The 14,914-nt window shown below is 38.3% G+C and overlaps 1 protein-coding gene across 2 annotated transcripts in view; it reads right to left on the bottom strand.

Moving 5' to 3' along the window:
• LOC136246407 (uncharacterized) overlaps positions 1-14,221 on the bottom strand; it is a 110,210-nt gene extending 95,989 nt beyond the window's left edge. For both annotated transcript variants that reach the window (XR_010696402.1, XM_066037797.1), the window contains exons 1-2: positions 14,124-14,221; positions 9,835-9,875 (exon numbers count right to left, since the gene is read on the bottom strand). Coding sequence is in view for 1 of the 2 variants with exons in the window: in XM_066037797.1 (XP_065893869.1) it covers positions 9,835-9,864 (30 nt within the window). In the remaining variant the exon portion in view is untranslated. The remainder of the gene's footprint in view (positions 1-9,834; positions 9,876-14,123) is intronic.
• Between the last annotated feature and the right edge of the window lie 693 nt (positions 14,222-14,914).

Raw genomic sequence — 14,914 nt, 5'->3', positions numbered from 1 at the left:
TATGCAATCATCTCAACATAACCCACATTGCTTGCACAAAATATTTTTTTAAATAAAAAAACAATATTTGAAAAATAAGCATGCTATTGAAAAAAAGGAATGATGTTCTACAATACATTATGTGTTACTCTAGGAAGCAAGTCTAACATCAACTAAACCATCTTAAATCAAGTGTCACTAAAAGGAGGAATGGAAAATTAGGAAACCGAAATGGGAAATGGAAGATGGGAAACAGAGCGCTTCTCTATAGTACACTTTAATTTGTTGTGTTCCAGGCAGTGTTGCTAGCAAGTGATGGTGTCAGAAGCCATCAGTGAAGGTGCAATCTGGACACAAAACCAAGTGCATGGTCAAAACTTGGTATTCAATCAATTATTAGCATCCCACAGTCAGTGTGACTTTGCTACAGGAGTAGGAGTAGTTAGAGTGACAATGAGCAAGACTGATTGAATGCAGCTCTTCAGTATTGTGCAAACTTGGCCTCATTCTTCTGGCAAGTGATCTCAATCATATTTGTGTACCTCCTACTGAGCTCAAATTCTCCTGTCACTACATCAAGTCTTCATCAACACTGTCATGGAATTAGTGTAACTACTGTATCTTTCCTTGAAGGTTGGCACTAATCAAATTATAATTTATCAAGAACTATGAATGTAAGTAGCCACTAATGACACATGCACATGGTAATGTAATATGATTATATGTACATGTATATGACACATGTGTAATCAGCATATATGTAGAGGTGATTTGTACAAGATAGTAGCTTGGGTAGAGTGTCACTAGCCAGCTACTGGTACTCAGTTCCTTCAAAAAGAAAATATCATATAATGTATTCCAAGAAAGCTGATCCAGTTTTATTTAAGGATATGGTAATGACAAAACACCAATCCACTACCAGTATATGCTCACCAGTACTATCATGACTGTATAGTGAACTAGGTGACTTATAGTATTGCACCTTGCAATGTTTGTAGTAGCTATAGTACATGATATAAAATTAATATTTTGTGATTATGATACAGTGTAAGAGATTCCCTTGGCAACTCATTGTTCTACTACTACTACTTCACCGACCACTACATCTGAGACTACATTAAGCACATGGTAAATACAAATGTCATGCATGAGTAATCATCTGATAGCTACAACAGCATACGTACAATATACCAGTGTTAGTAGCAGTGACAAGAGAACTTGTGACACTGAGTAGAGTAATCACACTATAGTATAATCACAGCAGGAGGTTAACAAATATGTATTGACTGAGATCACATGTCGGAAGAATGAGGTAGAGTTTGCGCAATGCTGAGAACACTTGAAAGCTGTTTTCATTCAGTCTTGTTCATTGTCACTCTAGCTACTCCTAGCAAAGTTGCACTGACAGTGGAACATTGAATAATGAATTCAAATACCAAGTTTCAACTATGCACTTGGCTTTATGTCCAGCTTGCACCCTCACTGATGACTTTTGACGGCCCTCACTTGCTAGCAATATCACCAATACATTGAAAACAAACTATAGAGAAATACTCAGTTTCCCATTTCCTCATTTCCCATTCCTCCTTTTAGTGATACCCTCTTAAATCCCAGTGTGCGGGATTGTCAAAGTTCCTTGCTGGATGATAACTACCGTACAGCTATACAGGATGGCTCTGCTACTGTGTGATAAGTTAGCTATCACCATATACTATCTTATTAACTTGTTGTCATGGAGAGTTTTGAATATCTGTGTATCATTCCTGTAGCTACACTGTATAACCAAGAGTACAGTATATGAATGACATGCGATTGTTTACAATGGGGTATGTACATAAACAAGATCTTTGTCATTTTTCATTTAAAACCAAGCTATGCCAATTTATGGTAAAAACTTTAAGCCAAATTCAACTATGTACACAAGGTATATCACTGAGAATGTAAGAACCTTAGCATATTGTTAGTATACAAGTTGTTCTTCACCACTGTTTACAGTATGATTCCAAAATAGCTTCTCAAGTGAAGACAATATCACTATTAAAATGGATAGATGCTTATTTTAATTAATTTTAGACAAGTTATACCTTTTGTGTCTGTTTGTATAGTGTAGTGTTAAAGTGACTGAACTTTAGCTATAACTAGGAGCACTATTAGATTACAATAATAAAGTAAACTAACTAAGTTACATTAGTGTTAGTAGTGTGTAATGAATGATGACAAATAGGACTGGCCAATATACCAGTATCATATTAGTAAACTGTGATATTTAAGTCATACTGTTTTTGCTTTTTACAATACCACCATACCTTCTAGGACTCCTTTGGACATGTTTCATTCCACATTATTTCAGTAGAGAATTACCAAATGTTTGAAGTCAGTTGGTGATGTTGACAACTGGTCAATTTATGTAAAGAAGTTTATTTGTGGTATTGACACATGAGACTTGTTGAGCTACCACAGGTATTTGTTTTATTGTGGTAAATGATTGTAACATTAAGAACACTTCAACTTGATTATTTGTTTCACAGACTAAAATATCAAGAGTATAGGGTTGATAGGTCAGTATGTAATATTATCAGAAATCAGAACAATATGAGTACAAAAACAAGTTGATGTTGTGCTACTTCTAAAAACCAGGCACCATGTAGCTACAGTAGCTCTAACTCATCTGGAATTAACCAACTATGTATTACTATCTTATAATTTTAACCAATAGGGTTCTTGGTTGTGCAATAATAAATTATTATCAGTGCGTAACTCTCATATTTCATAATTCTTTCAATTACGTTGCTATGCACTGCTATGGAAGCGCTTGTTAAACAAACAACATATTATGCACAGAAGTATCTTCTAAACTGTTTTACAGTTTGACTATCATGTTTTCTGCCACAAATTCTCTTGATAAAGCCTGAAAGCTGCATGCTCTTCATTTTCGTTCATGTACGCAAAGGATACGTCCCCTTTCGACTAGAAGGGATAGGCTATTCCTAGTAGTCTACAAGGCCTGCACCATTGTTTTTAGTTGTTAACCGCCTGTAAACCCCAAAGGGAATGTAATTCGCAAAGTCTGAGGAGAGTTGCCACACCCACATTTCAGACTGCAAACCACCTCAGAGCAAAGTTTACCTGTGCAGAAGTTTAATACAGACTTCATTTCGCTTTTACTTCTTATGTAAAATCTGTTTTTATCATTTAATGATTTTGCTAATGTGGGTGCATACGGACAAACATAGGTAGATAGTTAGATAAACAGATAGGTACACACACATTTATGAAAACAATTTCAGTAAACCTGGAAGTTTGGTCTCAACAAAGCAGCAACTCATTTGCAGCCATACTGTGTTTCTGAGTTAGGTTTTGAGAAGGTGAATGGCAGGTAAATACATAGTAGTTAATTGTATTGGAATAATACAAGGGTTGTATTCAGAGTTTCAGTTTTTAGTGGCATTTTAGCTTCCTTTTCCCTGGATGAGTTTTTTTTAAATCTTTGAACAATGGGCTGGTCAGGCCTGTGAAATAATTAAGTTGACATGGCCTAATACTGTGACATTAGTAATACGTACCACTACTAGAAATAGTGCAGTGGCACAGCATAACAAGTGTACATTTTGACCAAATTTGACACAGTAATGGTTATTACAAGAAATTTGGATATCCGACCATCTCCAACTACACCCATTTTGATAGGCATCGCCCACTTATTCACACATGCTAATCTATCAATGTTATAAGCATTGTAACTTTTGTAATGGTTGTCTAAACTAGCCGTACACCTCTTCAAGTAGTACAACTACATCAAATACACTGCATTTTTATCACAGTGTTCCTGAGCCTGCTTAGTATAGTACTCTTTTATATGCATTGAGCTGAACTCTCAAATAACGCTCAAGTATGGAATTACACAAGTTCTTGAAATTTGGCTCATTTGTAGTACTGATCTCTGACACATTATTGATGGCCAATCAAAGTTTTCATCATACATTTCTAATGAGGAAGTCATAAACACCCAGTCTGTTTTGACTATTTCTCAAACTTGTAATGGAGTCAATCTGCACCTGTCTGCTCTTGACACCTTACTGTCATCACTACAACCATCTAGGTGGCTGAAATGTCATTTATCTAATAGACAAATCCAGTTATCTTTTCTATCGTTTTCTCATAACTCAGCTCAACATGTACATACAACAAGGTACGGTTCAGCTCCAAGGTAACGTTCACCCACATGAGTGAAATGTGGGTGAAATTCTGACAAAATGCTGGCACAATGCTAGTGAAACGTGTTCAAGTTCAGTGACTAAACTTGTATTTTGCAACACTGAGAGTTGTCATTTAGTTTGGAGATATTAGATGAGGTAAACTGATTTGAAAAGACTAACAATACTTGATTAATACCACCAATTGTGTATTCTAAGTTATGCACAGCAAAATAATGAAATTGATAAAAGTAAGGAGGACACAATGCCAGTGTGGGATGTTTGTATACAAGGTCAAAAGTGAAACTAGTAGAAAACAGTGAAACCTCATTAACAGAGCCACCTATAGGACCATAATAAGTGGCCCTGTTAGCAAGGTGACCCTATTACTAACAACCTCATTAATCTAAGTATATATAAAGCTGATAAACCTTCTGTCCATCCGTCATGCCACTTACTCACCAAACTCAGAGAGAATCAACATAATCAAAGCTGATAATGAAGTACTCATCATCTGGCTACTCGAAGATTATAATTACGAGTTCATGTGTGATTCCGTTCATTTTTTACAGCATGTATAAGGCCAAGGTCTAGAGAAATTTGAGCAACATTCCTTTGAAAACCACAACACAAACTGTTCAAGTAGTAGAACGTGTTGGAGGTGATGGGTTCAAATCCATGTGTTAGCACTTTTTTCTTCTAAACAGTACATTTTTGTGCACACCTATATAAAACTCAACGTTTAGCTCATATATGACATGCAAAGCACATATTGACAAGGAATTTTAGTGTAAATGCATATCATCTGGCACCTTAAGTGATGTTGTAGTATGGTACTGCCCAAGTGTATGGTACCACCCAAGATTCAAGTGCAATTACGCACAATTAAAGTAGTTGCTACAAAGTGGGTGTGGCACCTGTTTCGATTGCGGGTATTCATTTGTTGATTCGAGGGATGAAGACTCGCAATCAAAAAAGGTGCCACGCCAACTTTTTAGTGAGTTTTTTAATCGCTTGTAATTGCATGCATGCGAGTGAGTAAGATATTACGCGAGAGCAGTACCGTAAATCAATACGTGCTCTTCTTTGTTCTTTATAGGGCGATGAAGGCACTGGTGTAGGATAGGATCACTGAAAAGTTGAGCTACAGTAATATTCTTGTCAAAACCACAGGCAAACAACTGAGGTGATATACACACCTCCCTTGATTATAGCCAACCTAGGTTTGATCCCTGCCTAGGTCATGACTTTATAAAAAATTTCGATGCACCTATTTGTTCTACAGTATCTGTTACATACAATTTATTATCCACAAACCCTTACGTTTACAGTTTTTCAGCACTGGCACATAGACTGCTTTACATCATAGGGATGGACTCTTATTGCACTTTTGTGGTAGGGTAGGCAAATTGCCAGAATATTTGTCCATCTGTGTGTTTGTCCAGTGTGTAGGTAATAGCTTCTTTCACACTTAATCTGTACAACACTTTGTTCAGAGAAGCAACTTGCATGATTGAGCAGGTATTACTGTGCATCTGAAAATTGATATTACTGGCACTATGCAGATACCATAGTTTACAATGACGAACTATGTGTGTAATTGCTCAATCATTTCACTAATCCTGCTTACATCTTTTCACTCTAGATCTGCTTAAAGGATCATTAAATGTCATATATTACAATAAAATTAATGATGATGTTTAAAACCAGCATGGGGTTTTGTATGGCAAGAGGTGTCACTACAACGTTAATACTGAAAGTGCATAGCATAGAACAAGTTCTGATCCTTCGCTTGCCATGCAGTAACTACAATTGCAAATGGACATGGTTAAAATGTGGAACGGACTTGTAAATGGACTGGTTCAAACAAGCCTAAATACCAGTATAGCTCATAGCATAGCATCCCATAAACAATATTACACACAACAAAGCTCTTACAAAAGCTTTTAGCCATGGTTTTAAAGTGCGGCCGAGCCAACAACAAGCCCAGCGCTTAAAACTAGGTTTAATAAATTCAGGTAATAGCAGTCATGGGTGAAATTGTCACTATCAGTGCTGTAGACATGGTTGAATTATAGTTATAGCACATTTTATTGTTGTAGTCAGTCTTACCAGCTGGTGATGCAAAACTGTGGTGTGACTTTGAAGAAGCAGCCACAAAGCTATGTAGCAATTAACCTGAACACAAATCTATTATTAATAACAGCATCTCTTCAACAAGTCACCTTTGGCTTGTTTACAGCATTATAAAGTCACACCATGAAGAATGCACTTTTAATTCAGCACAGAAGGAATGAAGTTCAGTAGCAGTTTTAAGTGCGGTGCTTAATATTAGAGCTGTACCGATATGGGTTTTTGGCATGTACCAATATCCGATATGTATACCACCAAAAGAAGCCGATAACCGATAGTCAATCCGATATTTGTATTATAAATAAAAGTCATAGTTAATCTATGCAAAAATGTACATTTACCTACTATTCAACAACATGTGATATATTCATTGCTCACTCTATGCCTGTGGTGATGGTGGCTTGGGTTTATATTGTGCAATCCAGACAATTAGTCACCCACAAACATTTTTATGCATACTCCCATGAAGCCTTAAACAGATATTTCTGCATTTTATTGGTTTGTGTGAAGGCTGGTACAGTAGGTTTCCTTGGTTATCCTGTGACTCTTCTTTTTATTACAAAGGTACTATATATAACTGCTTTGTTTAAGACTGATAAGCTTTCCAGCAACAAACACTAGAATTGCATGTATTTGTATGGCTTGTCGTAACATAGCGCTTGCTGTAGGGTGAAAATAAGCCACTGCCACTGAACAACCACATGAACAACATAGAAAATCAATATTATAATCCAACTATTGCTGTATAAATATCAGTAGCGATATCGGTCCTGATACTGTTCTATACCAATGCCGATATTGGTAAAAAATGCCATATTGGTGGCCGATATTTTAGCTGATCCGATTATTGGTACAGCTCTACTTAATATCGGCTTATACAAGTTTCAAGACAATGTTCAGCGGTTTATTTACAGTCACTGCAGCATCTGATATTGTTCAGGAGTGGTAAACAGACGTCTGCAGTAAGTTTTCCCAGTTCATTTATGAGTATGTTTTCCCAGTCTGCTCCGCATTTTAGTCATGTCCTTTAAATTACGCACAAGTTCATTTCTTCTTTTTGTTGACAGTAAGGTAAATGTCATGCAGAGACAGAAACTGTGCTATGTGTACACCACCTGTAATGGCCTTAGCTTGCATGTAGTTCAACTAACCCTGCATGTTCATTATGTCACTATATGGATGACATAAGGATTATGTTCAAAGCACTATCAACATGTATGCTACACAGCAATATAGAATACTAATAATGTCACATTTGTTGTCCCTACATGTACAGCAGGTACCAATGCTTTTATTTGTTCTTTACAACACGTTGAAGGCACTGGTAGGCAAGACTCACTCAATAAATGAGCTACATTCCTGTCAAAACCACAGACAAATAACTTTGTTGTTTTACATCATTAATTTCAGTATGCAGGATGGGGTAGGTAAAAACAGTAGGACTAATACAATACAAGTATAGAATATTGTGAAGTGTATCGTAAAATTCCAAGAAAAGTTGGATTCCTGCAGGTCCCCTGGTCCTTGGTCCCCGGATCCTATAGGTACCTCTGCAAGTGGTCTTGCATTGTCAATCCACTTTCCCCCCATCAGAGTGTCTCGCACGATGTTTGCACCAAAAATTATAAGCGCCTATGAAATGGGTAGGTAAAAACAGTGGACCCAGGGACCGAGGACCAGGGGACCCAAGGACCTGACTCTGCTTGGAATTTATACTCTTCACAATATTCTATACTTATACTAGGTACCTTTGCAAGTATAGACTTGCATGACTAATCTGCTTTTTCCCTTGTCACGGCGTCTCACACTATGTTTAAACCAATTAGAAGTTATAAGCGCCTCTGAAAAGTGTCTGAAACTGTAAGCCACTCGCCTGCTGCATAATGAGCATACTAATCTATTATTTCGACTCATTACTAAAGTTTAGAAATATTATTTCAGTATGCAGGATGGGGTAGGTAAAAACAGTAAGACTAATACAATACAAGTATAGAATTCACGGGAAATAGCAATTACTAGCTAAGCAAGTTTCAGTCCAACAGCTCGACATTCAACCACACTTCATACATCGTGGTGCATTTGCACAATGTTTCTAAATTTTAGTAGCGAGTCGACATAATAGACTAGTGTGCTCATTGTGCAGCAGGTGAGTGGCCTATAAATGTCAACTTTTTTTCAGAGATGTTTATAATTTCTACTTGGTTTAAACATCACGTGAGACATCGTTTGAGACACCATGATGGGGGAAAAAGTGGATTAGTCATGCAAGTCTACTTGCAAAGGTACCTAGTACAAATATAGAATTTTGTGAAGGGTATAAAATTCCAAGAAGAGTTGGGTCCCTGGGTCCCCTGGTCCTTGGTCCCTGGGTCCCCTGTTTTTACCTACCCCTATGAAAGAGTGTCTGAAGCTGACTGCATTCACAAACCATTCACCTGCAGCCCAATGAGCATGCTAGTCTATTATGTCACCTAGCTACTAAAGTTTAGAAATATTGTGCAAACAAATATTCTATGTAAATAGCGATTACTAGCTAAGCCAAGCAAGTTCCAGCAGCTCGAAAACCAGACTTCATACATTTTGCACAATGCTTCTAAACTAGTCTAGTAGCTAGGTGGCATAATAGACTAGTAAGTATGCTCATGCAGGCAAGTGGCCTATATAAAGTGCAGTCAGCTTCAGACACTTTTCCAGAGGAGCTTGTAATTTCTAATTGGTATAAACATGAAGGGAGACACCATGATGGAGAAAAAGTGGATTGTCCATGCAAGACTACTTGTCCTAGTACAAGTACAGAATGTTGTGAAGTGTATAAAATTCCAAGAAGAGTTGGATTCCCACAGGTTCCCGGGTCCTTGGTCCCTGGGTACACTGATTTTACCTACCTTGAGGGATGGCATAAGTTCTTTAAAAGCAACATCACCATATATGGTACATACCTACATGAGCAGTGCTGGTGTTTAATGCTTGGTCTATGTGTCCAGCATTAACACATGTGGAGATGGTCCTGCATGTAAGGCAGATACCAATGCTAGTGTAGCTATAAAACAAAGTGGCCTTATTATTGAGGTTTATCACTAAGGTCAAAATTGTAAGAGATACAGTGATGTCTTAGATGTACAGGTGAATACCACAAGTAAAAGGTAATAATGGCTAACAGGTTATAAGTACATACATTTTACTACTACAATACAGGTACATAACTGAGACAAGTAGGCTGGTACAACATAGTAAACTGTTAACCTCACAGTTTACCCAAGGAATGGCTTTGTGGTCACCACAAGGAAACAACAAAAATTACATGCCAATACCTTTATGTTTGGTGTCCCTCCTTGGCCAATATCTCACACACACTCAACTTATAAAGACATTATTTGCTGACAAAATGTGGCCTGACAACTAGTGTAATTGACCAGTAATTGTCTATTGTCCAAACATTATTTCACACACTAATACATCAACCACACATTGTAGGTTTGACATTTATACAACACAATACACAATACAGGTATAATAAGTGTATACTCACCCAAGTAAATTCCCTATTCCTTTCAGCCATATCACTATCCTCTGTAACAACATAACACAACACAACATGTTGTAATATTTACATAGTTATCTATTGTGGATCACATGATCACATGAATAAGGAAATCTATAAGCTACCTGTAATCTATATTCATAGATACAGTATCTTTCCAATGGAGTCAGTAACGGAACACAAGCACATTTAAATTTTTCTATGTTTTGATTTATGTCATCATGTGGTTGATAAAGTTAAAGCAGTGATTGGTGAAATAATTTAGTAATCGTGTTCCATCATTCTACCAGACTGCCCTAGTAGAGCAGTTTAACTAGTGTGACTGTTCATCATACAATTCAGTAGTACTGTATATCAAGGATCATCCTAGTAGAGTATTTTAACTAGTGTAACTGTTTACCAGTACTGTATATCAAGGATCACGGAGTCTCAAAAAACAGCCCATAAACCAGCCTCACAATACCTTCATGACACCTTGGCAGTATTAGTTAAGTATAATCAAACACAAAAGTGTCTTTAATACTACTTGAAATGCCTCCATTAGGTACACTGTAGCTATATGAGTTTCTTTTATTTAGAGAAATTTCTACTGCATGACTTACAATATCAAGCCCATAGCAGCGTTGAAACCGGGTCACTACTGCTGACCCGGATGACCCACTGACCCGGATAGCAATCCGGGTCAGACCCAGATTTGACCCGGATGTGACCCGGATTAAATTAAGCCGAGGCGCGCGATAAGAGCTATGTTTCGGGTATTCTCGAGCGAGCGAGACTACGTTTTGAGCGTTCGATTCGTGTTGAGTAAACGAGTAGTTATGTGATAACTAAGCCGGTAAGTTTATAATTTAAAATCAGTCATTGGGTTTGGTTCCACGTAGCTACTGTGAGTTTACAGACAGCAATTGGGTGTGGCTTCATACATACTTAGTATTGCAATTTCCCAATAAATTAAAATGGGTGTGGCTCACAAAAGTACTTAATATCCTGCTGCAAGACTAGACCTAGACTATATACAACTCATACATTAATCGATTAGTGGGCTCCACGTAAGCTTGCAGACTGAAACGGACACAGTTTCATGCTACAGACTGCACTTACTAATAAATGGGCGTGGCTGAGCGTATGTTTGTAATGCGATAAGTGGGCGTGGCTCATGAAAGAGCTACGCGACTGGCGTTTATAGGTTCCACGTCGCCAAACGATCAATTTCGTTTCTCACGTGATCCAATCCAGGTCAGACCCGGATAATTTGTAAACCGGGTCGGACCCGGATGACCCGGAGAAAATGTGACCCAGTTGACCCGGATGACCTGACCCGGTTTCAACGCTGGCCCATAGTCATATATAGGTTTTATAGTTATGCTTGTCTGAAGGTATCAGTAAGTATGTCAGTCAGGTAGTATCAGTCAGTCACTGTTAGACATCACTTCAGCCCAACTGTGATACCACAGTACATACAATATATCCATCATGGACTAACTTTCTCTCCTTCTTTGTGTCCCATGTTTCATTGTTGACAGCTCAAGGTGTTGATTCAGCAAGTGATAACTTCCCTAAGTTTGTAACAGGAATCATCTGTATTTTCTGTAGTGACTGGATTGATTGTAGAGGCACCTCTCATATGGTTCTTCATTTGTAACGTTGTTTAAAGGGCTGAACATACAGGGGTGTACCTGTAGCTAAAAATGAATTGTACTGGCCACTTGCCACTTTTTAGTAATTGAAGTTGGTGTGCCCATTCATATAAACCAAGTCTGTGTTTTAATGTGTTATGTGCTATGTGCTGGTATAATTATTGTAGAAAAAGTAAACAAACAATAAACAAGTATATAATTTATTAGGAAACTTTAGGAATTTTAAGTTGAGCAATGAAACAAGTACATGGAGTCGCCTACACCCGACTAAATTGGGGATTAAATGTCCGCTAGTATAGTGACCTACCATCGAACAGTACCTATTGCCAAACATTAAAATCACGTAATGTATTCAGAAGTTTACAATATTATTCCGCATATTCCGTAACGTGTTTATATGGAGAATCCCAATAGTGTAGTCTATGAGCTTACCGACAAAGAAATGAAGAAAAGAACACAGGAATCGTCATGAAAGAACTATAACTCGAGTGTGACTTTGGCTGCAGAATTGGCCAACTATTTATCATTTTCCTGAGTGAAAGATGTATCCACAGAAGGGGTTGTTGTAAACAAGGATGATAAGACTGTGTTATTGTTCATAGTGTGCCGACTTTTTACTGTATGCATTTAACACTAAACAATTCGCTGTTGTAACTCACATGTGCATGCTTGTATCAAAACTATACTTCAGTTACAGTATCATGGTACTTCAGTTAACATGTTGATATAATAATTAAGAGTATGTATGTTGCACTGAGGTTACCAGAGTAGAAAAGGTGCAAAATGTTCAATAACTGATCAACGGAAATTAATAATCGTTCGATAATAGGTAGCGGTGTTCAATATTTTGTATTATACAGAATACAGAAATCCACTTGTAACATGGACCAGCGTTGAAACCGGGTCAGGTCATCCGGGTCACATTTTCTCCGGGTCGTCCGGGTCTGACCCGGTTTACAATTTATCCGGGTCTGACCCGGATTGGATCACGTGAGAAACGAAATTGTTCATTTGACGACGTGGAAATTATAAACGCTATCGCATAGCTCTTTCGTGAGCCACGCCCACTTATCGCATTACCAACATATGCTCAGCCACGCCTATTTGTTAGTAAGTGCAGTATGTAGCACGAAACTGAGGATATCTATGGTGAGGGGTAGCTATTGTCAGTAGGTGAAGACCCTTTTTTTTTTTTTTTTTTTTTTTTTTTTTGGTCTTCAACCTACAGCTAGGCTGAAGTTGCAATATTTACTCAACACGAATCGAACGCTCAAAATGTAGACTCGTTCGCTCACCCGAGACTAGCCGAAACACGTCTCGACTTTAATTAATCCGGGTCACATCCGGGTCACATCCGGGTCTGACCCGGATTGCTATCCGGGTCAGTGGGTCATCCGGGTCAGCAGTAGTGACCCGGTTTCAACGTTGACATGGACACTAATCGGATACTATTGCTCAAACTTATGTGAGATATTCTATGAGAAAGGTACTGCCTCCTGGTGAAAATTTGAGGTTAATACTGCTTTCCTGGAGATATTTATGAAAAGTAAAGTGTAAACTTCATTTGTGACTGAATTTGACAAAACCCGGCTTCGACGCACAAAACTTCGTAAGGAGATATGGCGATTTTAAGTAATCATTGTGTAATAATTTCCCAGTGCCTACAGCTGTGCAAACAAAATTTGCACCAAGTATGCATCTATTTACTAGCTATCACTGAGTGGGTGTATACATTTCTGATATCCAAAATTAGCCCTGTTTTGGGCAGCTTTTCTCGAGTGGGTAATAATATCACAGGTGATAGTAATAGGGTGGGAGGGTGGGGGTGGATGGTGGTCTTAATATACGGGTATAAAATGGAGTAAGAAGACGATTGGAATCCAGAGGCCAAGTTTGGGCTCTCCATGGCCCTCAAATCACTCCAAATTGACTGAGAACACTATTGGTGAGCTCTCTGTGAAGTCCCAGCTCACTACACACCATCATCACAAAGCCATGGCCATTCAATGGCGCCAATCTCCCACTCGTGGCTTTGACAGGGTCGGAAGAAAGCTGCCACAGAAACCAGACTTGCCAGTCCTGAAGGAAGTACAGTGTGGAATGTGATAGTGTATTAGGCCAGCAATCCATTTCTGGTAAAAACGTAAGTTTGATTTTGTGTGTGTGGAAGCCTTGTTATGTGAAATCCGGTCACATTTGATAATCCGTCACTTATGCTATCTTCAGGTACACTCCTATGATCCCTAAATTAGTTTTTCTTGTTAGAATTTCTTACTGCTCTATTAGAACATCTCATATTTAACGAACTGTGCACATTTTCTTAGTTTTCAAAACCACACTTACAGCACTGACAGCTTCCCAAAATTATGCTGACATAATCACTACATCAGAACATTTGTCATAAAGTAATGAGATACTGATCAATGTGATTCTAGCATACTTTATTATTGCACTGATCTTTTACCAGCTTTAATAATAGCCTCTCCGCATAGATCGTCTGGACGGAACAGTGGTCCTTTAAACAAGACCGGACATTGCTAAGTCGCCCCACCCTCTACCCTTACCCGAAGACACACTGAGACACGACCAAGAATCAACACTTCAACATACTGTAATATACTACACAACACACACAAACACCTGTTATAGAGTGATTATCAGCTATCGACAAGGATCTGAAGAAAACGAGGCTACCAAAGGCTAATGCAAATCACGAGACTGGTGTAGGTAATATCCGGAAAGTATTGATACATCTCGCGATCGGATCCAGGAGCAAGGTGATCAGGAGCGATACCAAACGAAATTATCAGTGAGCATGTGTAGTAAGTGTTTATGATGTGTTTGTACGGGATGTATAATCCTCCAGTTGGTCTGTTATGTTTTGTTACTCCACCCGTAGTAGTCTCTAGTCTCACTTCATGCGCTTGGCCAGACCTCTCTTTGTCCTTGTTTTTCCCAACCAATGATAAAGAGTAAAAGGTGGTCTGGCCACGCAAGACTGAGTAATCTCGTTCATAAGGTAACTATTTGATGATTTTCAGTTTCTCATCAGAAGATTTAAAAAGTGCGAGTACAAGCAGGCGCGAGGCTGGTGTGCGGGCAGGTGGGTCATTATCACACTACATGCCACAATTGCTAGGCTATGACAAGATACTGGACCATTTCTGATGTACTGTCAGCTCCACTAACAAGCACAGTGGCACTGTTTGACACTTTCTGCTTGCAAAAATCTGTAGTAATCACGATACAGTAGTTTCTCATCTAATATCACAATAGTGAATACTGTATCCCGGCAGTTTCTGAATTACTGTATTACCAAGTGGATATTTCTTTAGACACTTGATTCTGTATATCCTCTTGCAAACATTTCTATGCCTGTTTGCTGTTGGTGGTGTTGTCTGTATTACACAACTCAGACAATGAGGCAACAC

Source organism: Dysidea avara, chromosome 2 (assembly GCF_963678975.1).
Source record: "Dysidea avara chromosome 2, odDysAvar1.4, whole genome shotgun sequence".
NCBI classification, from domain to species: domain Eukaryota; kingdom Metazoa; phylum Porifera; class Demospongiae; order Dictyoceratida; family Dysideidae; genus Dysidea; species Dysidea avara.
This window is presented reverse-complemented; position numbering and strand designations above follow the sequence as displayed.